Raw genomic sequence first — 26,019 nt, 5'->3', positions numbered from 1 at the left:
AATATTTTTCATAAATACGTTTTAAGGTATTTTGAATTCGAAATACGTACATCCGGTTTTATGAACGTTGGCTGGATGGACGTAAGTGCATCTCCTGATGGCGATTTTGGTCTTCATAAATCTTCTTATGCATATGACGGATATCTTGGAAGAAAATGGCATGGTGAATCAGAGTCATATGGAAAAAAATGGAATGTTGGAGATGTTGTTGGTTGTTTTCTCGATTTAACTGACAGGACAATTTGTAGGTTGTTTATTCCTTGAAATATAGCTTCTATGTAGACTTTATGTAGGTTTTTCTTTGAATGGTGAACTTCTTTTGGACTCATCTGGCACTGAAGTGGCGTTTGACAATGTGTCTGCTGAAGATGGTCAGTTAATGTAGTCGTTTTAGAATTGAGTATTTTAGTGTTTTTGTGTTTTCAGGATTTGTTCCTGCCTTTTCTTTAGCACCAGGTCAAATTGGAAGACTCAACTGTGGTCAGAATGTGAACACATTAAAGTATTATACCACTTGTGGTCTTCAAGAAGGATACGAGCCGTTTTGCATGTAAAAAATTTTAGATTAAAATAATCTGTAATTTACTGCAATGGAAACCCGTTTAATTAATATGCTTTCTATAGCCGAATGTCGCGTCAGGCGCCAATGTGGATTGCAAAATACGAAGCAGAATTTGATGAAATTAACGAACAAGAAAAGCGCTTTAAGGTAACACGCATTCCTCAGAGTGGTGATAACCCCCCTTGTTTGAAACTTCAATGCAAAAGTGCTGGAATGCTAGAGCGATGCAGTCTAGCTCTATTTCGTTTAAATTTGCCCGTGTTTTGCAAGGAAGCGAATGATAACAGGTAGTTGTTGAAATAATAATTATACAAAAATGATGAAGTGAAAGAAATCTTGTGTTGTAGTTGTAATGATAATGCGTATACATAGACAGCTTCCACTGCATTTTTAATATTTGTATTTCCAGGGTGTGCAACCAGTATTTCACGGAAACGCTTTCAGAACGGAATGCTGGCAAACGAAACTGTGAATCCGACCGAATTGCAGAGAGCAGTCGGCGTGGTAAAATGAAAGGCATCAGAAGCAGCCGAAATCAAGATGAAAATATTTCATTTCATGATCAGCATAATTATGCAGATCAATATGAAGCTAGCAATCATGCTGTAATGAAGAGCAACTATCTTGTTCAGAAAACGTTTAGTCTCGATGAAGATTCTGCAGAAGTAACAGAAAACCGCTTTAGGAAAGCCCCAAGACTCAGGTTAGGCTTTGGAAATTCTTATAAACATTGTTAAAATTTCGAAATTAATTTCATTCATTCATTAAAAATTGAAATCATTCAAATTTTTCATATATTTATTTAAATGTATTTAAAATTCAGTAAATTCTTTAAAAAGTTTTAGTATGCTAAAAACATTGCTTTCAGATCTTCTGCTAGCGAGGCCAATTTGAAAGAAAAAGAATCCATAGATTCACAAGATAAAATTTCTGCAAGTTATGCTGTCAGTAACACAAAAAGAAATCTCAGGCCTTTTAAAGTTCTGCAGTCATTTGGGCAACGAATGCGCGATGTTAGTGTAGGAAGAAGTCGAAAGCAGAGTAATAAAGAAATAAACTTGTGAACATTATGAAAATACTCTTTATTGGACGAGAACTTTTAGATGCCCGGAAATTGCAAGAAGCTTGCGCATCGAAGTCTAAAATTCGAAGTGATGAAAATGATAAATTTCCATCAGGCCATTTAAACAGTCGCAAACTGGATGATAGAGTTGCCGATGTGGACTCCACAGAATCATTGGACATGCCAAAAAGTGGTCCTGGTAGAAGACCTACTGTAATTCGTCTTGAGTCAGACAGTAAAGTTAAAAAGCGATCAAACTACTTCAGCAGTGGACATGATTTGCTTGTTGAAGCGTCAAAATTATCTGCTCCATCAGGAAATCAACATGTATCCATTGGCGCATCTGTTAGCTTTTATTCTACTCCTGATGACTATTACTTTGGAGTACGTGTTTTTCCTGGACAGGATCTGGCTAATATTTGGATAGGATGGTTGACGCCACAATTTTCTTTTACTGGTTCTCAGATTGCTGCAGATTCGCAGCGAATCTGTTTTTTAGAATCTACACACGGCACACTTGATAATATGTAAGTTAATTGATTGACGTTCATTTATTTGGTAATATAATTCAATCAGTATTGTTAGTTCAACTTAGGAGATTTATGTTATGAAAAGAGTTGTTCGAATATCAAAATTAAGAAAAAACAACTTTTAAAATTATAATCTATGAAATAATTAGGAAATATTCTATTGCTTTTTATTTTATTTTATTTTATTTTGTTTACATCATATGTTTCCTTTTTTTACTTAAACGCTTTGTTTCTATTTGAAAACATTGCTGCATTGTTGCATTCTATTGGAAACAGTATTGTTTTTAGTCGCTGTAATGAATTTTATGTTTTAGACAAGAATTTAGAAGTTGCTACATTGTGAATGGTATGGAATTGCTGACAGCAGCTGGAGGAAGTTCAAACGTATCAAAAATGGCAGGTATCCTTGCAGGATGTTTAATAAACACTGCAACTGGAGAACTGAAATTTCATGTAAACGGCAAACAAACTGAAATGTCTTATCGCGTGGAACCGGGAACAATATTGTATCCTGCTGTGTTTGTATTACCCACTAGCCGAGAAGTTTTGCAATTTGAATTGGGCAATATTGAGGTATGTTGTGAAATGATAATGGAGGATTTTCTTTAAATAATTAATTATTCTTTATAAAGAAAACTCTTCCAATTGCGTCAGCTCAGTTAAACGAGCGCAGCAATGCAGTGCAGTTAATGTGTCCACCGAGACTCAAAATGGAAATTTGCAAGACACGAACTTGGCTTCGAGTACCTGATCAATGCGCTCGTGTAACTTCTTTAAAGCTCTCTGATACTCGCGGATGGAGTGTACTGTGCGACGATTTAGGTAAACCTTTAATTGAAATTAATACAATTTTACAAAGTTATATTTGTATAACTTCTAGTTCGGACAATGATGCTTTACGTTCCCGAACGCGACAGCAGCATTGACATTTTAGAATTGGCTGAGCATGAAAGTCTTTGCACTTTTCATCAGCAGACTCTGCGACTCTACTGTTCTTTATGTGCTCAAGGAAATTTCAAAATTGCTCATATTCTATGCCAACATGTTGACGAAGATCAGTTGATGTATGCCATACAGAGCAAATGTAAGTTTGAATAATGGATTTTATTGTGAAAATCTTTTTCACCGTAAATGTTCAATGTTTAACTTGGAAAATTTATGCTGTAAATTAAACAAAATAAATGAACATTTTATTTTGATAATAATAAGAATTTCATTAATTATTTAGATTTATCAGGCTCTCTTCGCCGTTGCTTTTATGATGTTTTAATTGCCATTCATTTGAAGTGCCATTATGATGCTCGGTAAGCTGAAAAATGTAAAAAATTGTTAATGATTATTTTACTTGTTTTACTTTTAGCTTGGCTGAATCTCACGAATACATAATTCCTTTAAATGCTAAGTTGAAAGACCGAAATTACTTTAATTATGAAACAAAAAGTGTATATCCACACGCACTGAATTCAGATATTACTCTTAAATCATCTATAAACGTGATGGAAGTGAAGAAAAAGTATTTTGTGCAATGTAAAGTATATTTAAAATAAATGTAAGCTTGTCTAATTAAGAATAAGTACTGAAGATGAAAAGTTTTTGATGAGTCCAACATTTGATTTTCACACGCTGAAGCAGTATGTTGTTGATGCATTGGAAGAAGCAACTTTGGAAGCATTAATGAATTCACGGGATTTAATTGGTGGTACAAATACCACCCATTTTCTGTATGAAAATAATAAAAATTTCAGTACTAATTAAGTAGTATTTAAACATTTGAGCCGCAATTTTAGACCAATTCTTAAACTGTTTGATACATTGCTTCTTGTGGGAGTTTTATCTGACACGGACATACATCGATTTTTTCGTTTGCTAAATCCAAAAAGTTTTCAAGAAACGCTGGACTCACGTAAGTTGAGTTTTCTCATTGTAGGAGGCAATGCAGTAATTTTTTCTTTGCAGCACAAAATGTCAAAGGATTAGTGGATCTTGATTTGGATGAAATGGTTCAGCTTGAATTGTGCCATATTATGAATCATTTGTGTGATTTGCAGCTTCAAGGACGAGTGGAGTCTCTTATTAATTTTGCTGAGACATTTGTTGGAGAAACACAAAATGCATGTGCATTAGATGAAATTTTCGAAAAGAGCAATTTGTGTTTCAATTATTTGAGGGTTATGTTTGGTTATTGTCTTTTAGGATCAGTTACGCAGATATTTGGAAATAAAGCAAACAGACATGCCTTCGGCAGAAGCAGCGCGTAAAACGAAGGAGTTTCGTTGTCCACCGAAAGAACAAGTACAATTTATATGAAAGATTTCAAAAAAATAACTGTATATATTATAGATGCTGAAATTATTGGATTTTAAAGCTGACAGAGATGAGCAAACTGACGAAGAAGGCGAATTAGAAGTTAGCGCGATGTCTGAATTTTTGCAACGTGTTTTACGTGAATTTCATTGCAACATGGTGAAATTTATTGGGAACTCTGACAAAAATGATGACAATTATTCGGCAAATGTAGAAGTAAAAACGCTTTGCTTAGATTTAATTCAACTGGTTTTTATTAATTATTATTTTTCAGATTATCTTTTAAATATGTGCTTGTAATTGAAACATCCTAATACTCTTTAATATTGTGTGAAATTAATTGTGCTGTAATCTTATTGTGGTCTCTTTTAAATATTTTTAGCAACTGATTATCACTGAGTTGCAGAAATTTATTAACAAACAAGCAGCTGCATGATATATACAAACAGATTTCACACGAAGTGTATATCTCTGATTGTCTGTTAGCAGCTCTAATCAGACGGAATTTATCTTGAACATAAATTTTTATACAGCAGTGGATGCTGTTTTATTGATTTTATGTAGTGTAATTTGATGTTATCTATCTATTTAGTACGCAATGTAATGTTGCGTAATTAATTTACATTTTTTCAACATCATGCAAAATTTTATTTTTTTAATTAAATAATATGTTGCATTAGGAAGGTCATCATTGTAATCTTAATAGCAATTGTAAATATTTCAGTTTTAAAAGCTTGATTAATTCTTATAGCAAAAGCAGTTAGAAAGTGAAAATATGAATTGGGTTGAAAAATTAGCATGGATGGTAGTACCTGTACCCCCTGCATTATTATCCGAAGATGAAAGGATAAAATTTGATGGTGAAGGTAAATCAGGAATTGTTTTTTTATACAATATCAATTTTTTTTGAATCATGTTCAGAGGCTTTCCGAAATATAATTTTGTCAACGCTGATTAAGTGGACTGGTAATAAAGCAATTGATGATCCTAATTTGATTCGGGAAATTTTTGGACTTTTACTTCGGCAGTATACCCGTATTAGTGAAGTATTGATTTTATTTTGAAGAAAAGCATTTATTTAAAATGCACGTTGTATACGAATCGTATGTCATAATATTTTTTTTTGAAATTTTAGATGAAAAGTGCTTTGAAAACTGCATACTGTATTCATGAACGCAGCATTGAGGATGTGCAGTCATTTTTGGATAATTTATGTCAAATTAGGCGTTTGCTATGCGTGCAATTCGAAGCGACTGAAGAAGAAGTTTTGAAAAATTCTCTTTGGTATTTTTCTTTGCTTTTTGAAAATTGTAATCCTTAAATTTATATGGTGGTTTTCAGTTATTTTAAAACACTTTAATATACTTGTTTTGATCAGCTTAAACGCTGATATAAATAAAGGCTTTGAAATGTTTTTGAATTTGGTTTACATAGAAAGATGAATGTTACAGAGTGGGATATTAATTGAACAATGAAAAATATACTGAAGCAGTTTAATTTGCGCTGTTTTGAGAGTTCAGTGTGCCTTTGCAATGTTGCTGCAATGATTTATTTATAAAAGAAAAAAAAATTATTCATTAATTATTTTTTTTCATGTTCAATGCATTATTTTATTGCAGGGACATGATGAATAACAAAGTTTTTTTTCAACATCCTGATTTGATGCGTTTGCTTAAAGTGCATGAAAATGTTATGACAATAATGGTAAATGTGCTAAGTCGAGCGCAGAAAAGTGAACTTGATGATCGAAGAAATCGTTCTACGCAAGATGATGTAAAAAAGGCTTTTCAGGTGGCTTTGCAGTATATATTATGTATTTTATTGCAATTGTTCATTTACTTAAAAAGTCGGGTTCTTTTTAGAATAGCATATCAGATTTGGTAGTAGCATGCTGCAAATTCCTATGCTTTATTTGTCGTTCTTCTACGAAAAATCAGGCGGCTATGTTTGAACATTTGCCATTTTTACTCGACAATGCTACGATGCTTTTGGCAAAGCCAAGTTTACGAGGATCAGTTCCACTTGATGTTGCGTATTACTCATTTATGGAAAATAGTGAACTAGCTTTGGCTTTGAAAGAAGACGACTTGGAAAAAGTGGCATTCTATTTATCGCGATGCGGTTTGCAGGTTTGTTAATATTATGTCATAATTATTTATTAAACAGTGATATATAGTTCTATTAGAGTTTAGCAGTAGTAAGGCATAGTAATTAATTTTGATTTTAGTTGTGTCAATAATTAAATGTTATAAAAAATGTAAATTAGTTGAAAAATTCAATTAATAAGCTTGATAGCATAGAATAATAAATAATAGAGAACTGTCATCGTGGCCACAGATATTCACTTATCATTTCATTTGATTCTATTGTAAATTGAAATTATTTAATGAATAAAATTCTTAAAAGTTTACAGTTTCAAGTATAAAATTAAAATATTTAACAAGTTGTGACTGTATTTGTTGTGCAGGCTAATGCGGAAATGGTTTTCAAAGGTTATCCAGATATAGGATGGGATCCTGTGGAAGGAGAGCGTTATGTTGATTTTCTTCGATTTTGCGTATGGGTTAACGGTAATGAAATGAACGATAAGTAGTTGATTTGAAGAAGTTGTGAAAATAAAAATGTTGTAGGAGAGTGTGTAGAGGAAAATGCCAATTTAGTAATTCGTCTTCTTATTCGTCGACCAGAATGTCTTGGTCCAGCTCTTAAAGGGCAAGGCGAAGGCTTATTTCGTGCATTTAAAGATGCTATTTCATTATCAAGTGAAATCAACAACTTGCACAAAGGAAGAGATTTACGTAGTCGATTTAATTTTGATTTATCTCACTATCCAAATCCTGAAATTGAAGAAGAGGACTACATTGATCTCGGCGCTGCTATATTGGGCTTCTATTCAAGTCTTGCGGATTTGCTCGGGAAATGCGCTCCTGATCATATGACGGTAAAAAGTGGTAAAGGAGAGTCTGTGAGACTTCGTTCGATATTACGATCTCTTACCTCAGTAGAAGATTTGGAAGCTATTCTGGCTTTACGCTTTTTGCTTCCAAATGTTTTTGCTGCAAAGGAAGAAAGTAAGTTTGAAAACTGTTTGTTAACACAAAGATTGAATTGTAAATTTTAAAATATAATAAATACTGAATAAAATTATGTTTAGGTTCTCGAAGTTCTTCCATTGGTTTACTTCCATGTCATAAGCAATCCATTCTGCTGTTCCTTGAACGTGTCTATGGCTTGATTGATAAAGAAATGGTCTTCCGTTTACTGGAGCAAAGCTTTATTTTGGATTTTCGGGCAGCGACTATTTTAGATCACGTCAGTTCATTAACTTTAAACTAAGCACTCAATCAATGAATAATCAATTGGGCCTTTATAAATTATTATTTCTGTTTTAACCTGTCGTTCAAGCTCATCACACTATTATTATTATTATTATTACTTATTATTACTCATTACTATTACTCATTACACTCTTTGAGTACACTATTTTTTAAATATATAATTTCAATTATACTTTAGCCGGCTTACGCTGAATCAGATTTGGCACTTGCATTGAACCGATATTTGTGTGGTTCTGTTTTACCTTTGCTAACCAGTCACGCACATTGTTTTGCTGATGCTGAACATTACTATTCGTTACTCGAAGCCACTTTGCATACAGTTTATCGAATGAGCAAAATTAAATCTCTGACTAAATCTCAGCGATCAGCAATTACTGAATTTTTGCTTGCTTTTACCAAGTAATGAATTTATTGAATTTTTTATTTAATTCGAATTGTTATTATATGTTTATTGTTTGTTTTATGAAATGTCATTTTTAGGGAAATTCATCCTGGAATGATGAAAAAGCTTCTTCAAAAAGTTGTTGTTGATATATCCTCACTGAATGAATTTGCAACTGTTCCGCTTCAGGTTTCCGCTTTGTTTAAATGAAAATGTTAATGTGTTTATTTTTAATTTGTTTTTAGATAATGACTCAGCACTATGAATGTTTCAGCAAACATTATGGTATTTCGATGCATGAAGATACGGCAAGTGAAGAGCAAAAACGGTTGTCAATGCTTTTGTTTACAACGATATTTGATTCACTCGGAAAAAGGGTAATAATTTGTGCAATAAATGAATGAATGAATTTTTTTTAAGACACGAAATATTTAAAAGCCTGGTTACAGAGAAATGAAGTGTTTATTGTAAACTTTAAATAAGTTTATTAAATTATGTGTAACATTTTTATATTATTGTCTTATATTGTATTGTATTGTATTATATTGTATAATATTATATCATATCACATTGTTATTGTTAGGCGTTTGATTCTGATCTTTTCGCCAGCGCTTTGCCATGTTTAACAGCAATAGGATCTGCGCTGTCTCCAGATTACGCGATGCAGTCGTATGCAGAAGAAGAAATTCAAAATATGAATGTTCCCTCTGGCCATATGGAAGTATGGAGGCCTCATCCCGTTGATGCATCTAACGTTCAGTTGAGTGTTAATTTGCAAAATTTGGTACAACGATTTGCACAACATTTTCATGATTCTTGGGCCAGTCGTAAAGTGAGAGAAATTAACAGTTAACAACTTAGATTTCATGTTGTTGCTGTTTAGTTGGAGAAAGGCTGGAGGAATGACGATATATACAGCCGCACAAATTGCACTCATCCTCGACTTAAGCCATTTGGAATGCTGAAGGAATTTGTATGTTGAATAAAGTTTTGCTTTCATCTGATTTTGAAATTGACGTCAGAAAATTATTTCAGGAACAAAATTTTTACAAGGAAAGATGTTCTGAATGTTTGAAAGCACTATTAGCCTGGGGTTATTCCATTGAGCAAGAAACACAAGTCAGCAGTGTTCAACCAAAGTCGATGAACCCTACATCAAATGTACGCAGTGCTTCAGTGTTTTGTCCGCAGCCGATTGATTTGTCAAACATGACTCTCTCCGAAGAGATGTGCGAATTAGCGGAACGAATAGCGGAAAATTCGCACTTAATTTGGGTATCAAAAACAATAGAAGACTTAAATGATGCAAGTAAGATAAAGTTGAAAATTGATTGTCCCCTTCAAATTCAATGTTAAGTGCTTTCAAATTTATTTCATTTAACGATGACTTTACTGCAATGTAAGCGATTTAATTTTCCTCTTACATAATGCATCTCTTACATTCACGAATTAAATTTTTTAAGAGAAATTTCTTTATTAAGGAAATTCAATGTTAGTTACCATGCAAATGTTAAATTCTATAAGCCATAATAAAAGTTAAGATAGTTGGTGAATATTTTAAAATATTGTTTTTAAAAGTGAAAGACTAGTGCAATTTTTATGAATTCTTTTCAGATACTGGAATAATGGTTCTTCTTGTACCATGGGATATTCTTGCAGACAGTGAGAAACGTAAGCATCGTTTTCGCGCTCAAGAAGTATTGAAGTTTCTTCAATATCATGGTTTTCGTTTAAAAAGGTATACTTAATTAGTATTCACGTGCTGAAAAGATACATGTTGTGTTGACTATTGCAACATCTTGATTTATAGTCCGTTGCATAGAGCTAGAGAAGAATATCAACAGACAGTGGTCGATTCAAACACACATCGGCCAGTAGAGAAAAGATTTGCATGCAATTTATTGGAAAAATTGCTGGCATATTTGGAAAACGCTGCCCAAAAAATGGAAGTGATAAAACCAAGCAAACAGTTTTCGCGTTACAGAAATTACACATTGCCCAGTGAAGATGTGAAATTTTTTGGAAAGGTTACAGATGACATAATTCTTGCCATAAATTTAATATTCTGTTTGTTAAAGGTACTTTTGCCTTTGCTGGAATCTTACTTTCGTTCTCATCGAAATTATTTCACAGCTGCAAGCAGTGCTTCACTAAGTGGAGTTGCATCAATAAAAGAAAAGGAAATGGTTGCAGGGTATGGAATTATTCACCATTAACGTGAAAAATGTTTAACAAGAAAATTTGTATTATGTGAAATTGTAGGCTTTTTCATCGCTTGATGTCAGTATTTCGAAGCAAGCACAATGCTTTTGGATGTCACGTTAAATCAACTGTTCGGTGTCTTCAAGTTTTGCTTCAAGCTATAGACTTCAGGTATCTACGAAAGAGCTCAATGTATACGTGCATATATATAAATGCTGATTTGCAGAAAATTTGCAATACATATAAGATTATTTTAAATTGTCACAATGTCATAATTGCTTTGTTTTAGATCTCTTGTGAAAATCAACTCTGACACACTGCGAACCTGTGCTCAAATTTTTTTATCCAATATGGTTTCAGATTTAATGAATATCACTAAAGAAATTAGAAACAATGGTCGTTATGCTGAAATTAAAGGAAAAACACTTCCTTGTACATCAAGCTTGTTATTTTTGTACGAAGCAATGCTTCCACTGTTGACCACGTTATTTTGTCATCTTTCCAAACATGGTCATGGGCAAGATTTTTTAGGTTACAGGCCTCTGTTATTTATTATGTATTGAATACTTGACGAATACAATGTTTTATATTTTGTTTATCACGTGTTTCATTTATCTGTAAGATTGTCAATAATTGTCTGGTTGAAACAACAAAGTTTTAGGCATATGCAATAATTATGGTGACTGAAAATTTTTTTTTTAAATTTTAGTCAACGACATTCAAGTTGGGTGTTACAAAATTGCCGACTGTTTGTATATGTTGGCTTCTCCAATAACAATCAGTCGAAAATCTGTTAAAGAAGAAATGGAAAAGTGAATTGTAGTGCAATGAATTGCTTGTTTTATTATTGTTATTTATTTTTTAGACATCGATCATCAATTGGTCAATGTCTCAGTGCATTTGCGTGTTGTTTCCCAGTAGCATTTTTGGAAGGTGATTTCAATCCCAATAGCCGTGGTTCAACAGTCGATAGGCAACATTTACTGTCAGAATCTAAAGGTATTTTTTGTTTGAAATCTTTGCGCCGTGATATGCAGTGCATGGTGTGCATGGGCGTGCTATTAGGGTTTGGGTACGTGAGGGATTACATAATACGAACTCATTGAAATACCAAATACATAATTTTATCAAATCACTTTCAGTAAATAATTTGAATATGTTCATTTTATGATCAATAAGTTTTTACAATATGGTGGCATTTGAATGAATGAAAATTTTGAAATATTAGACAGTTGTTTAGTTTAAGCTATGCAAAGTTTAGAAACTGATTTGAACTTTGAAATCATTGTTGCTTTCTTTTTTGTTAATATTACGGAATGAAGTGAATTGATAACAAAGCATTAACAGGAAATATTCATTATTTATTTCTTTTAGATACCTCAAGTTCATTATTACTGAACATTCCTTCCTTGGATAATCTGTTGTCAAATATTGAACAACTTTCCAATACAAATGGGAAATACCAAGATGCCCCAGCAATATTTGATGTTGATATACCAATGCTTTGCAGCTATATGAGTTTTTGGTGGCAACATGGTCCAACAAATAATACCCAAGAGTTAATACAATTCATTTTTGTGTGCATTATGATGCTGTATGAAATATATTTTAGAAAGAACCTTTCTGCAGTTTCAAGCGACCATATAAATCGACTGTTTTCAGCTTGTTCAAGATTAATTTGTGATCACATCGGCATTGCGCATGCGGATTGGATATGCCATTTAGCTCGTAAGAAGGAAATTTAATTTTTTTCTATTATTTAATTAATTTGCAAATAATATGCTTGTGTCCTTTTTTCAGTTTATGTATAACTTGAAATGTAACTATGGAGAACTTCAGCCTGAACAATTATGAATTGTTTATTAGTTTAATAAAAATTGAGGAAAATTCGAAATTAATATTTTTGAAACTGGATCATATCTGATGTATATATGATTTTTCATGACTTTTATTTAGCTTTTATTACTCCAATGATAAATTACGTGACGATTGAACCCGTCCGTGATTACTTGTTACCCATGGCTGAGAAAGTGCGAATGCAAGCAGATCTTGCTTTTAAAGAGGAAGAAAAACATCGGATGCATCCTGATGTTTTTGATGAATCGACAGTAATTGAAGTAATATGCATTACATTTATATTTAATTAATCTGGTTAATGCGGTATGTAATTCTTTAATTTAATAATTAAGCATTATTAATTAAAGAAATACTTTTTTTTATCAATTGCGTTTCTCTTTTGACAGTACAGTAGTTTTTAGTTTATGACGTGGATTAATTTTTGTTGGTAAATTGATGATTTTATGAATAGAAACCTCATGGGTTGTTTTTATTACTTGGCTGTTTGATTTTAGCTGCACTCCATACTTATACGTGATGTTTATGCCTTGTATCCGATTCTTATAAAGTTCACTGATTTGCACAGGTAATTCGAACTAATCGAAATTCAAAGAGGATGATTTCAAAAATGAAACGTATAAAATTTAAATATGAACATTTAATTGAAAAGCAATAAAAAAATAGAGAATAAAGGAATTAAAAAATCTAAATGATGAAAATTTCATTATAGGTTGACCGTGCAGTATAAAATTTTAAAGCAGTACTTGCGTTTCATTAATTATAACTACTTTAACGTATAGCATCTTATTATACAACTTGCTGTATACAATTTGCATAATTTGCATTATTGTATTGATGTTATTAGAATGGAATTTAAATGAAATTAGTGCATTAGTATGTTTATTTGTTTATTTCGTGCAGATCGTGCTACTCAGGTGAAATTTTTAGACGCTTACTAAGTACATTAATATTTAGAGCACGTTGGCTGAAAAATCCATGTTGGGAAACAAATGCATTATTTGAACATGTTGCATTTGTCTTTAAACTCTGGTCAACATCTCAGGTAAGATTTCGGATGAGTAAAATATCAAGTTATAAAATGAAAGAAATTCAAAATGGTTTATTTTGTATTATGTTGGCATAATTAGTAAATTTCTCATGATAATTGTAATGGCGTTTGTTGATTGATGATAAAATAATAATAATAATTTCAAGTGTTCAACCGTCTAGAATTATTAGATGATTTGTAATTAATTTGTAATTACAGCACATGAAAAGGGAAGAGTTGAATTTCATAACACAATTTGAAAGTGACTTTATGACTGGAACAAGTCGAAAGACGGGCAAAGCTGCTGTTGCATTTCGGAAAAAGAAACGACGCGAGGGCAAGAGGCGAGAAAAAGATTCTGGCAGCATTGTGGTTGCTTGCTTAAAACGGCTTCTTCCTGTTGGTTTGAGTGTCTTTGGTGGTAGAGAGTTGGATTTATTGCAAAAAGTCAAAGAAAAATATATGAAAGTGAATGACAACTACTCGAGCGAAAATCCCTTCTTTTATTTCATTGTTACTATTCATTATTGCAGAAAGAAAATGATGAAAAAATAAAAGAATATATTTCTTCCAGTCTTGCTGTTCCAGATCAGGTAATTTGGAACCCGTGTCGACTGTTATAGCAAGAACATTGATTCATTTCAGGAGGATGTATTTGATAAAAGCCATTGGCAACGAAAGTTGTATCAACAAATTGGAAAGGCGCAGATGCTAGGAATTGATTCCATGAGTCAAGAGATGGTTGTTGATAAAATAATATTTATGGGTGTTACATTGTGCAATTTACACAATGTGAGTACATTAATACGAGTAGGTGTTGAATTTAACCGATTTAAGAATAGGTTGAACATCCGCAAACGTTTCAAGCAGATGCTTGGCGCAAGATTGTATCGTCTCAAAGAAAGCGTGCTGTTGTTGCATGTTTTCGAATGGTTGCATTATACAGCATTCCAAAGTATGTTACCATTGTCTAATATATTTAGGCAGAATTCATTATATAATTTTACTTTAGACATCGTTGTGTAAATTTGTTTCTCAGTGCATACATTGAAAAATGGTTGAAATCGGAAAAAGTGGACGAAGATTTATTAATTAGTGAAGTAACAGTATGTGCTTTGAGCATTATTTATGTTTATGAACGCTTGAAAAACACATAATGTCTGAGTTTCATTAGTCTGAAGAGTTTTTTGAAATTTTTAATATTTTTGTTTGTTTGTTAAAATATATAATTATACATGTTTAAATTCGAATGAAATGATGTTATAGCGGAAAAGCAAATTTGATTTTTCAATTTTATAAGGAAATGTAAATTGCTTCACAAATTATGTTTTTTGCTGAAGTTTGAAATGTGAGGTAAAATACGATATTGTTTAACAGGTGGCTTCAGAAGGCAGAATGCAGCGTTTGCGAGAAGATGTTGAAGAAGTCGATGAACAATGCCCACCAGATCCTCTTTCCCAATTAGTTCAGTGTTTTCAAAGAGCTGCTACTTCTGAAAGAAAACAACTTGTTCCAATTGTTGACGACAATTTATACATTAAATACGTCAGAGTCATGGCATCTAGTATTCATATTAATGATGACGAACAAAACAATGCAGAAGAGGATGCAATTTCGATGGAAGTAAGTTCAGAAAATTAGCAAAATACCGAGAAAAATACTCTAGCAAGCTGATCAGCTTTTGCATTGTAAACAAATGCTGTCTGATTGTATAAAATGTTCATTTGAATGCAATGAATAAGAATCTGTATGTAATGAACTAATAAATCAAGTAATAGTTTTGAATGCATGAATATTTAGTATTAATGAATATTTCATTATTTTTACTAGTCAGTTGAAAAATTCCGATTTTGCATATATGTAATTAGTGTAATTTGAATGTGCAGTTCGCGGTTATTTTGATAGGCACAAGAACTAGAAAAGCAGCAGCTTCTACATGAACAGTCTCGTCTGGCAGACCGTGGTGTCGCTGTTATGGTCCTGATGTATCTGTCTGCTTGTAATGGTGAGCCAAATGTAATGGTTGAGAAAACACTGGCCCTTGGTATACATATATTGAATGGCGGAAATAGTGATGTTCAAAATATAATGTTGAACTATTTGCAAGAGAAAAAGGATGTTCGGTTTTTTTCTTCAATTTCTGGCTTGATGAATCGATGTAGGTAAGAAAAATTGCAAATATCATTGCATATTATATGCACATGATTGCATGGTATGTTTTGAATTTCGAAAAATACATATCAGTTGTTCTGTACGTTCCTGCTGTTCACTGAAGTGAATACAGTAACAGTGAATAATGAAATAAAATATTGATTAACAACAACATTTCCTATTAGCAAAACTGCAAAGTGGAAACATTTTTAGTGTGTTAAATTTGGAAATTTTCGAAAGACAGTTAAAAGCAGAAGGTCTTGGTATGGGTGCTGAACTGTCAGTTGGAAAGCATCAAAATCTGAATGACTCTGAATTCATATGCAGTTTGTTTCGATTTATCCAGTTAACCTGTGAAGGACATAATTCAGGTATTTTTTTTTATTTTCACTTTAATATGTTAAATGTAACGAGTAAAAAATTGTGCTGTTGAATAAATGCTTTTAAGGAATTTTTTATGATAAATTGGAATGATTCTATTCAGACAACAGAATTTTCTGATAATCATATTGGAGGGCTTTTAGTAGTAATTTTCTTTACAGCTAATGGATTTTACGGGGATCATTGAATTACATTTTATAATTTTTAGAATTTCAAAATTATTTGCGAAATCAGCCAGGAAATACAACAAGTATAAATTTAATTATTTGCACTGTTGACTATCTTCTTCGGTTACAAGAATCGATAATGGATTTTTACTGGCACTTTTCAAGCAAAGAGGTAGTTGACGAAGCGGGTAAAGCGCATTTTTTGAAAGCGCTTTCAGTATGCAGTCAAGTGTTTAACACACTTACTGAATCAATACAGGTACGCTAAAGAAACCCTTGTTGTTTATTTTTATAAAAGTGTAATCAACTTAATTTTTGGTATTAATGAATTTATTTTACAATGTACAGTTTGTACCACATCTACAGTAATAAGAATATAAAATCAGTTACAAAATTGATTATTTTAATTTCAGTGTACGATGTGAAATATTTTCTGTGATGCTGTCTGTTATAAGTGAATATTGAAATTGTTGAGGTAGTTGAGTTAAATTTTTGGTTATCAATTTTGTTTAAATGAGAAATATATAAATAACATGATGCATTTTTTGTTATGCATATGAAATCACAGTTAATTAGAGATAAGTTCACAAAACACATGATCAATTTTGTTAATGTAATGTGCAATTTTTTGTATCAGTTGAGTAATTTTACACCACCTGATGCTGAGCGATATATTTAGGGACCTTGCGTTGGAAACCAGATGGCTTTGGCAAATAGTCGTTTATGGGACGCCATAAATGGATTCTTCTTTTTATTTGCGCATATGATGGACAAGCTAAGCAAAAATCACACTCAGCTGGAACTGCTACGAGAGTTTCTTAGCTTACAAAAAGATATGATTGTGTTGATGCTGAGTATGCTGGAAGGTAAAATCGAAACACAAAACTTGACCTTGTAAGTAATTGATTTCGATATCTTTTTAGGAAATATTTTGAACGGTTCGATTGGAAAGCAAATGGTTGATACATTAGCTGAATCACAACAGAATGTTCAGTTGATTCTGAAATTTTTTGATATGTTTTTGAAGTTGAAAGATTTAACAACTAGTCAGGCTTTCCAAGAATTTGACACTAACAAAGACGGATGGATATCACCTAAGGAGTTTTTAAGAGCAATGGAAGCCCAAAAGATGTATTCAACGGAAGAAATCAATTACTTAATGATGTGCACAGATGTAAATAACGATGGAAAAATTGATTACATGGAATTCACAGAACGTTTTCACAATCCAGCAAAAGACATAGGTTGTATACAATGTATGATGAATGCGTTCACATTGTATATATTTCGATTGTTTAGGTTTTAACCTGGCTATTTTGTTGACGAATTTGAAAGAGCACATAACAGGAGATAGTAGATTGGATCAAATTTTGCAAACCGCCAGTTCAATGTGTGAATATTTTGACCCATATCTTGGAAGAATTGAAATAATGGGATCAAACAAAAGAGTTGAAAAGGTTTACTTTGAAATAAAAGAAGAATGGCTTGAACAATTCAATAAACCTCAAATTAAAGTCAGTTTTGTATTTTAGGGTCATTGTAAAAATCAGATGTATGTAATGTGCATATTTTAGCAATCGAAGAAAGATTTTCTTTTCAATGTTTTACAAGACGACGGTGGTGAACAAGGGAAGTTGGAAGCGTTTGTCAACTTTTGTGAAGATACCATATTTGAGGTATGCTGAAAGCACGTTTTGACTATTTTGAAGAAATAAATGCTCAGTAATGTTGAAAATTGTATCAAATATATTCAGATGTCGCATGCTGCGGAAATTAGTTCTGAAGATAGAGATTCAAGAATAGAACGAGCAAAGAAGCAACGAGAAATATTTACCGGCATGGCAGATAAGACTGACACGTATGCTTCGTAACTTACAGTGATTGATTCATATATGAATTTTCAAGGTGAGTGTTGTTTCAGAATATCGACATTTGATATTATTTTGAAAATTATGAAAAAAATGGGTACATCGATTGTGTCATTTTGTCGATATCTACGCCCTTCAGAATTACGCCAACTGAAGCACAGCGCCGCTATGCATTTCAGCTCAATGACTTACGGACAGTTAATCTTGATATTTTTAAAGATTGTCCTCTTCATTTTTGTTACAATATTTCGCGGTGCATTTTACATGATGAATACTTTCTTTCGATTCATATTGCTTATGATGTACGGTATTTGGGAAGAAGAAAAAGCTTCTTCAAAATTAACTGCAGAAAATGCAGTTCATCATACTTTGCCAAAGGATTTTAATATTGTCCCACAATTATATGAACCAGAAAAACCAGAAGTGTATGAAGCATTTGGTATACAACTTACACAGGGTATTGGGGAAGGATTGTCTATGAAAAATCTGAACAATCAACCGCAGTTCGAAAAATCATTTTCGATGCACATTGGAAACTCTTCCCCATTTTCCTTCGCTTCAGCTGAATCAGCTTCTGTTCAAAACGAACGACAACTAATGATTTACAGGTATCAGATTGCCTTTCAATAATAATAATTTACATTATAATAATCATAGAATTCAATGAATCATCACTTTCTATGATGCAGAAACGTTAGCGTTTTCACGGTGGAAAATTAATGTTTCAAAAGATTATTTAATTTTTAAGTTAGTGATAATAACAGAAAATGTATAAATAATTATTTTTCATAAATGGTGAAACAGAGCCAAAAACGCGGTATTTAGGTGGAACTATATGTCATTGTTAATTGTACAAGTGAAAAATTTTCTTCCATGCTTCTACTTTTAGCGAATAATTTGAATATTTTAGTAACCAAATACCTGAGACTTACACACCAGCTGCAGTTAGCGTATGCAATGATGACAGCAATATTGCTGTGAAGGAAATTTATGAACCGAAGATTGCGGAAACTACATCTAGTGCTAAAGGCTCAGCTTTTGTGAGAAATCTGTTTGCAGTTGATCATACTGAATGTTATTGGTAAATATTTTAGAATTTTTTGGCGAGAAACTTTTATTTGCTGAAGTACATCACACTTGCATTAGCGTTTTGCATAAATGCAATTTTGTTGTTTTACCGGGTAAGGATAACGTTGAAATTGAAAAATTGTTTAAACTTATATCACATCATGTTAGGGATGATATTATACAGTTCTGTTGCAATGCACAGTAAATCAAGTTTTAGTGGAAATTATATGTATTTTTAATTATTATAAATGAAGAGTAAAAGTAATATATCGTTATATTAACGCTATAAGAACTTCAGTGACCGGAAAATATAATTTGAACCAATGGCATTGAATTTTCTTTGTTTGTTACATTGGTTATTATCTTATTAAAGACTACAATTTAATTGAAAATTATTCAATAACATCAACTAATGTAAATCTAAATTTAAATCTAATACATTGGCATAATACATAAATAACTGACGAAAGTTTAGGTTGCTGACAATCCCTCAAATGATGAAAAAGTGGTATTGGAAGCAGACAACAGCAAACTGCAGAATGAGGAGCGCATGGAAAATGTAATTGAAGAAGAATTGGCAATTCATGACAACTATTACTATTTGGCTCACATGTTAATATTTTTATCAGTTGCGCATTGTGCAGCTTCACTAGCATTGCTAATCGCTTATTATCAATTGAAGGTAGGTGACGATGTCCGTAAGTACTGTAATTGGTAATATCATCCACTGAATTTACAATTGATATTAAGAAAATTTGAAGTAAACAGAATTATTTATCACACTTTATTTTTTAATTAAAGCTTTTTAGCATACCTGTAAATCTTATCAGATCATATCGGATAGAAAAATAAACAGGCAGTATCGATTATTAACGGAAACTTGATTTGAATATTGTATTCTGAAGCTCAGTTTATAAAACTTAGCACTTTAGAAACTAATTTTTCAAAACACATACCTTCAAATGTTATTTCTAATGTTCAATAATATGGATCATATTGAATTTTATTTCACAGGTGCCGCTCATAATATTTAAAAGAGAAAAATTGGTGGCTCGTAAATTAGAGTTTGAAGGAATGTGGATTACGGAAATGCCATCTGAGGATGCTGTATCTGGAAAATGGGACAGTATGATAATATCTTCTCCGTAAGTTGGTCATCAATGAACCATTTATGTTTGCTACAAATAAATGTGGTAATTTCAGATCATTTCCTGAAAAATACTGGGATAAATTTGTGAAAAAAAAGGTTAAAGATAAATATAAAGATCAGTTTGACGAAGAAGAATTGAACAGATTGCTTGGTCTTGACAAAACAGTAGTCGATGGTTCTAATTCTTCCAGGTGAGCAATAAATTTTTCAAAAAATACCAATAAACGAACGGAATTTAGTTCTTCTGGTGTCGATTGGTGTTATCAAATTTGGAAATTGGGCGTCATATTTACAGACGGAGTATGTAAAATAATTTAAATTTTTATTTTTTGTAGTTTCAATAAAAAAATCGGCTGAAGAATATTAATCTAGTTTAAAAGTTTCTAATGAAATTCGCATTTCACTAGCTGTAATAAAAATGAATAATTGTATTATTGAATTAAAATTTGCCTTTAATTGACATTACTGTACAATTATTATTGCCATTCATGACTAGAAATGAAGATTCATGTTAGCATTTGTTAACAATTGGAATAAGTTTTTTGTTTTGGTTTAGTCGTTTCAGTATCTACTGATGTACTTGTTTTTTTCTGCTGTTGGAATTTGGAATCCGTTTTTTTATGCTGGTCATCTGATAGATGTTGTTATATCATTTCCAATGCTTCAAACAATATTAAAATCAGTAACGCACAATGGAAAGCAGGTAAGACTACAAAAAGCAAGAAAATTTGTCTGTTGCAGATGAAGATTTAAAAGACTATTTTAGCTAATTCTGACGGTTATGATGGTGCTAGTTGTCGTATACTTGTATACTGTTTTGGCCTTTAACTTTTTTCGAAAGTTTTATGTTCAAGAAGACGATGGCGAGGAGACTGATAGCAAGTGCAATAACATGATATCGGTAATTTTCCATTCAAAAACTTCAGTATTTTACAACGTGATGTTTGACATTTTCTTAGAAACAAGTACTGATTTATAATAAAAATGTTAATATATTAAGCGTACATAATTATAAAATGTTTATGTTAGATTTTCATTCGATATTTAATATTGAAGAGGGGGGAAAACTGCTGTCAAAATAAATATTATACAATTTGTTTAAGTGTTTTGTATTCAATGTGTATGCTGGTATACGTGCTGGTGGTGGAATTGGAGATGAATTGCAATCTCCATACGGTGATGAAAGAGAGGCATGGCGAATTTTGTTCGACATGACATTTCACTTTTTTATAATAATTATTCTCTTAGCTATAATGCAAGGTATGGTTATCTTTTGAGAGTGTGTTTAATAATAATAATAATAATAATAATGCTTTTAGGTCTTATTATTGATGCATTTGGTGATTTGAGAGACCAGCAAGAATCAGCGCAAGATAAACTTGAAGTATGTTTGCAATGCATTTAACAATAAATAAATAATAATCATGAACGTTGCTGTTTGCAAGCACATCTCCATTTTGCATGTAAAACAGCAGTTTAGCGTTGAAATGTAATCTCAAAAAATAATATGAAATTATTTTGAAATAATGAAAGAAGAAGAAAAATTTCGTGACTTTATTTTCATTTTCTTATGTTTAGTCTAATTGTTTCATTTGTGACATCGGTAAAGATTTTTTCGAACGCTTACCCCATGGATTTGATCATCATACTACAAAAGAACACAACCTGGCATATTATTTGTAAGTCAAGTGCATATTATTATTATGATAATTGAAAATTGCGAACAATGATTTGATTTGAAAATAAACGTCTTTCTAAGTGAACATTATTTATCGAATTCTAATGAAAGGATGTTTTCATCAAGAAATGAAAATATTACATTTTAGGTTTTTCTTAATGCACTTAATAAACAAAGATGACACTGAATATACTGGACAAGAAACATATGTGTGGGAACTGTATGAGAAACGTTGCTGGGATTTTTTTCCCGTTGGAGAATGTTTTCTGAAGCAGTATGAAGAACAGCTGATGGCATCCTGATTTGTCTTAAAAAATGATCTGGAGTTATTTGGAAGCACTTTTTTGGCAATGCTCTGGATACATAAATAGCCGCATGATAGAAACTTTGTAGTTTAGGGCAATCTATTTTCATTAGGAAAGTTGTGGATGCAATCTGCGACAGTTCTTGTCTGAAGGAAATGTTGAAAAATTTTCCAAGAAACTTCATCTCATGCATGCGAATTACTAATACTCTTCAAATTTGTTTACTTTTACTAATGATATGAAATTTTGCTGTACTTTTACGTCAAATTTTTATTGTTTGGTAGTGGTTGATGTATTTTTTGAAAACTTTGCACGTATGCAAGTTTAAATTTCATACAATAGGTAAATAAAAATGGAGTAATATTTACCACTGATAAGTTTGATCAACTCATCAATTTGCTGCACATATATAAAAATGTATAATTAATTTCTACCTATCATGTAACCAATAATTATTATGATATATTGTATTTTTTAAACATTTTCAGCAGTTACTGCTAATTACTTGTGGTTTTATTTAATTTTACATTTGAGCAAACACAATGTCATTGAAATTCATTCTTACTATGTAAATTTCTTATCACCCAACAAGCAATAATTGTACCTTAATTTTAAAAATTGTAGTGATTTATAAAATTATCATATTGAATTCACTATTGAAGTTCTGCATGAGTGCAATATGCACCAAACAGACTTAAGTAATAGCGTAATAATTTGTCATATGCAAATTTTCACTATCTCGTATCATTATCAATATTTGAATAGGAATTCAAATGAGATGTGTTTACGAGAAATAAGCTATCTCATTTGAAACGTTACTGACGTTCACTCTGTACTTAAAGTGCAACACGTAACTGCTTATTTTGTTTGTTTTTCACAAGTGTATTCTCAGTGTACGCTTTCCCTGATGAATGGACATGCTACGAATCGGTTCCTCGTATTTCGTGAAAGGTATGAAATTTTATAAAGATAAATGCACGGTTACTTTGATTTTCACAAGTATACGAAATAGCCCGCGTAAAATAACGTGCTGTTTGCTGTAGTAATAAGTGCCAATACCAGATGTTTCTTACATTTTTGTATTATATCAATGTGATATGGTACTTTTGTTCTTTTGCGTGTCACATCTGTACCTTTAATAAATAAACAGCTCAAAAAAGAAACCAGTCACGCAATAGTCATTTACGTGGAAGAGATTTTCCACAGTTAAGGCTTCTTTTAGGTAACAGTGAAGTGCACCCTAGGTCTAGCATTTCTATTTCTCAAATTCAAAAGTTATCATGCAATGTGATGCATTCTCTTTTGGTAATTAAACCCAGTGTGAAGTTTAACTTTGCCGTTGTGTAGACATTCTATTGCAATTGTTTCCAAATATTATTATATGAAAACATTTAACTGATAATTTATTTCTCAACTGCGTGTTTAAATGCAAAATATTTTTTAAATGAATCTCTTCTCATGCAATTTTTTCCAGATAGCTATCTCGATAAAAATGTATTCCTAACAGTTTACCAAAACATTAGTAGGTTGTACTGCATTTTTAAAATTTTGACCATTTTATAATGTACAATTTTCCTTAGGTACAAGTAAATCAAATTTGATATAGATTATCAAAGTTACCCTGATCACCATTCCTGAAACTTGAGAAGCTTCTATGATTTTAAATACTATGTACGCATCTGTTTTCTCAATTTACAAAAATACGTATACTTAAATTCTGCTCAGTTCTCAATTTGTACATTAAAATGCAAATTCACAATATCCCAATTTCAAGCGCAGCAGAGAGTTCTTAAGTGTCGTGTTATCCCAATACTGAAGAACAGATGAGCAGTCGCATGGCTAACGTACTTTTTCAGGCATTAGTTATGGCTACTGAAATGCTATCTATAAAAATTAATATGCTCAGTCAGAAAAAAACAATTATGATATCTTCATGTGAGCACACTTTTGTAGTTATCAATTATTTGCGGAATTCATCGGCAATTAATGACACTGCAAAACTGCATCAATTAATGTTCATGGAAAAAAAATTTGAATAATGTTGCACCGCAGCCGCAGCAGCATTAGATAAGAGCCACAGTAGCATAATGTAAACAAAAGGAGACTTGACTAATTAGAAATAACTGTTTGTGATGCTGCTCATTTAGCAGTTGGCAGCGTGCCAAGTTGCTCCTCTTTCTTCGTTCGCAGGCGTCATCAAACAAGTGTATTGTGCGCATAAAGTAGCAAAAAGTCAATCTTCGTGTAAACTTCCCCAACAATCAGTAAACGTAACACGGTAAGTGGAACCTTAATTAATTATTACTAAAATAAATAATCGACGAATTATGAGAAATTCCTTTTTCATCTCAGTTATGGAACTACTTGGTGATTTTCAAATCACAGCGCAAAAGACCCATTTCTGAGCATTGATTTTCACGTTGACGATGCAATAATTTTTATTATAATGTATTGCCTCCTACTTAATTAAGCTTGCGAAAAACAGAATCATTTCAAGGTTCCATTTTTACGCATTTCGGCTTTCTCATTCTCTAAAATTACGCATGAATTAATTCACCAAAACCATAATTGTTAATTCTGGTCACAGCTTTATCATTTTCATTCATACACCAAAGCGTATACTTTAAATTGAGTTTACCTGAGAAGCGTGACATTAAAATGCCAATATTGTAACTTTTCTAAAGTTATTAATTTACGAACATAAAAATCTTCCTTCCTTAACATATTTTCTTTTTGAAGACACTGTAATATTAAAGAGGCGCTGCTGTTGTCAAGTACTTTGCGGTTACGACTCATAAATATGTTGAGTAAATTGTTTTTCTGTCTGAATACAAAAAAAAACTTTCGCTGTTGCGATACGGTGTTTGCACCGTAAACTATAAAAAAGAAATCTATTGATGACGTCATCACGTTGCCTGGTAACAGATCACGTTATTGCATTGTCATCAATATGCAAAAATTCTTCAGCAAACAAACGAGCCTTATCATTAACATTGCGAGAGCGACTTATTTCACTATTACTTAAGCATTTTCATTTTCCTGCATTACTTATTTAATGAAAATTGTATTTCACATAAAATTAATGAGTAATTATTGAGATAAATGTTGGCATTCAGAAACATAACCCCTATATTATGCCTTGGATCGAACTGATCGTTTCAGATTTTTAAACCATATTCATTTGCCTTAAATACATACGTATGTTATTTGAATTTCACCATCTTTCTTCAATTTTTTCTTGAAAAATAATCTGAAACCTTTTGCTTTAATTTACTCATTATGGTGGCGTTTTAAAAAATTCAATTGTTCCTTTTGTTCAGGGTCAGATCGACCCGAGTTAATTTTCTACATACTGCAATTTCATGTTTTCCCATTGTTTTCTTCTGTGACGATTCCTCTGTTAAAAGCTTTATCTTCCCAATGCTCACTAAATGGAACAAAACTTTGAGAGCACATAACTCTACCAGTATTCCATTGTTTTGGTTTATATTTTGCAAATGAAATCTTGGCTGGGATATTTATATAAATATGGCATCACATTTACCTTTAGATATGCTCTTCTGTTTTTATTAATCAATGAATTCACAAAAAATTGACTTTTTAATGAAGTTCCAATTTTTTGTTAATTTTTTTACTGCACCGTGCCTAACTATTTAGAAGGCACATATTCTTGTAGCTGAGACATTACTCTATTTGCACATATATAATACATGTTTATACTCTTACATTTATATATCAATAATTGATAAAAAACACTGATGTTCCATTTAGTGAATATTGGATTGCTCTCGACATGAAAGGGCAGGTTATGATATATTGTCACAACAGTGACTAAGACTGTGTTTTTGTGCAAACTGCTTTATAACTATGTTTTCTCACAGCCTGCCATTTGACATAATTGACCAAACTCAAAAATCAAAATCTGTGAACTCTGGCAATGGAATGCAATTACTTTTTTGTTGTACAGAACAACTGATAACAACTAT

The 26,019-nt window shown here is 31.9% G+C and overlaps 1 protein-coding gene across 1 annotated transcript in view; it reads left to right on the top strand.

Moving 5' to 3' along the window:
* The window catches only part of Tsp_02477 (putative RIH domain protein), a 30,281-nt gene extending 8,251 nt beyond the window's left edge, over nt 1-22,030 (top strand). The window contains exons 16-78 of the mRNA XM_003378751.1: nt 27-211; nt 427-550; nt 625-849; nt 972-1,265; nt 1,431-1,603; nt 1,666-2,152; nt 2,470-2,728; nt 2,788-2,977; nt 3,036-3,239; nt 3,393-3,459; nt 3,516-3,668; nt 3,943-4,058; nt 4,112-4,323; nt 4,496-4,675; nt 5,211-5,325; nt 5,381-5,505; nt 5,595-5,743; nt 6,079-6,250; nt 6,322-6,588; nt 6,927-7,029; nt 7,090-7,530; nt 7,614-7,771; nt 7,976-8,196; nt 8,278-8,368; nt 8,425-8,556; nt 8,763-9,011; nt 9,215-9,488; nt 9,794-9,917; nt 9,990-10,373; nt 10,442-10,552; nt 10,671-10,865; nt 11,247-11,380; nt 11,756-12,109; nt 12,338-12,498; nt 12,733-12,803; nt 13,193-13,280; nt 13,485-13,733; nt 13,799-13,858; nt 13,911-14,057; nt 14,108-14,220; nt 14,278-14,371; nt 14,643-14,888; nt 15,171-15,427; nt 15,630-15,787; nt 16,006-16,223; nt 16,644-16,830; nt 16,888-17,220; nt 17,264-17,478; nt 17,539-17,640; nt 17,719-17,822; nt 17,886-18,440; nt 18,743-18,872; nt 18,927-19,013; nt 19,376-19,582; nt 19,915-20,045; nt 20,104-20,241; nt 20,290-20,350; nt 20,616-20,753; nt 20,817-20,951; nt 21,154-21,310; nt 21,370-21,434; nt 21,629-21,729; nt 21,877-22,030. Of these exons, the coding sequence (XP_003378799.1) occupies nt 27-211; nt 427-550; nt 625-849; nt 972-1,265; nt 1,431-1,603; nt 1,666-2,152; nt 2,470-2,728; nt 2,788-2,977; nt 3,036-3,239; nt 3,393-3,459; nt 3,516-3,668; nt 3,943-4,058; nt 4,112-4,323; nt 4,496-4,675; nt 5,211-5,325; nt 5,381-5,505; nt 5,595-5,743; nt 6,079-6,250; nt 6,322-6,588; nt 6,927-7,029; nt 7,090-7,530; nt 7,614-7,771; nt 7,976-8,196; nt 8,278-8,368; nt 8,425-8,556; nt 8,763-9,011; nt 9,215-9,488; nt 9,794-9,917; nt 9,990-10,373; nt 10,442-10,552; nt 10,671-10,865; nt 11,247-11,380; nt 11,756-12,109; nt 12,338-12,498; nt 12,733-12,803; nt 13,193-13,280; nt 13,485-13,733; nt 13,799-13,858; nt 13,911-14,057; nt 14,108-14,220; nt 14,278-14,371; nt 14,643-14,888; nt 15,171-15,427; nt 15,630-15,787; nt 16,006-16,223; nt 16,644-16,830; nt 16,888-17,220; nt 17,264-17,478; nt 17,539-17,640; nt 17,719-17,822; nt 17,886-18,440; nt 18,743-18,872; nt 18,927-19,013; nt 19,376-19,582; nt 19,915-20,045; nt 20,104-20,241; nt 20,290-20,350; nt 20,616-20,753; nt 20,817-20,951; nt 21,154-21,310; nt 21,370-21,434; nt 21,629-21,729; nt 21,877-22,030 (11,530 nt within the window). The remainder of the gene's footprint in view (nt 1-26; nt 212-426; nt 551-624; nt 850-971; nt 1,266-1,430; nt 1,604-1,665; nt 2,153-2,469; nt 2,729-2,787; nt 2,978-3,035; nt 3,240-3,392; nt 3,460-3,515; nt 3,669-3,942; nt 4,059-4,111; nt 4,324-4,495; nt 4,676-5,210; nt 5,326-5,380; nt 5,506-5,594; nt 5,744-6,078; nt 6,251-6,321; nt 6,589-6,926; nt 7,030-7,089; nt 7,531-7,613; nt 7,772-7,975; nt 8,197-8,277; nt 8,369-8,424; nt 8,557-8,762; nt 9,012-9,214; nt 9,489-9,793; nt 9,918-9,989; nt 10,374-10,441; nt 10,553-10,670; nt 10,866-11,246; nt 11,381-11,755; nt 12,110-12,337; nt 12,499-12,732; nt 12,804-13,192; nt 13,281-13,484; nt 13,734-13,798; nt 13,859-13,910; nt 14,058-14,107; nt 14,221-14,277; nt 14,372-14,642; nt 14,889-15,170; nt 15,428-15,629; nt 15,788-16,005; nt 16,224-16,643; nt 16,831-16,887; nt 17,221-17,263; nt 17,479-17,538; nt 17,641-17,718; nt 17,823-17,885; nt 18,441-18,742; nt 18,873-18,926; nt 19,014-19,375; nt 19,583-19,914; nt 20,046-20,103; nt 20,242-20,289; nt 20,351-20,615; nt 20,754-20,816; nt 20,952-21,153; nt 21,311-21,369; nt 21,435-21,628; nt 21,730-21,876) is intronic.
* Nucleotides 22,031-26,019: the final 3,989 nt, after the last annotated feature.

Source organism: Trichinella spiralis (assembly GCF_000181795.1).
Source record: "Trichinella spiralis strain ISS 195 chromosome Unknown Scfld2, whole genome shotgun sequence".
Classification (NCBI taxonomy): Eukaryota; Metazoa; Nematoda; class Enoplea; order Trichinellida; family Trichinellidae; genus Trichinella; species Trichinella spiralis.
Note: the sequence above shows the minus strand (reverse complement) of the source record. Positions and strands in the feature narration are given on the sequence as shown.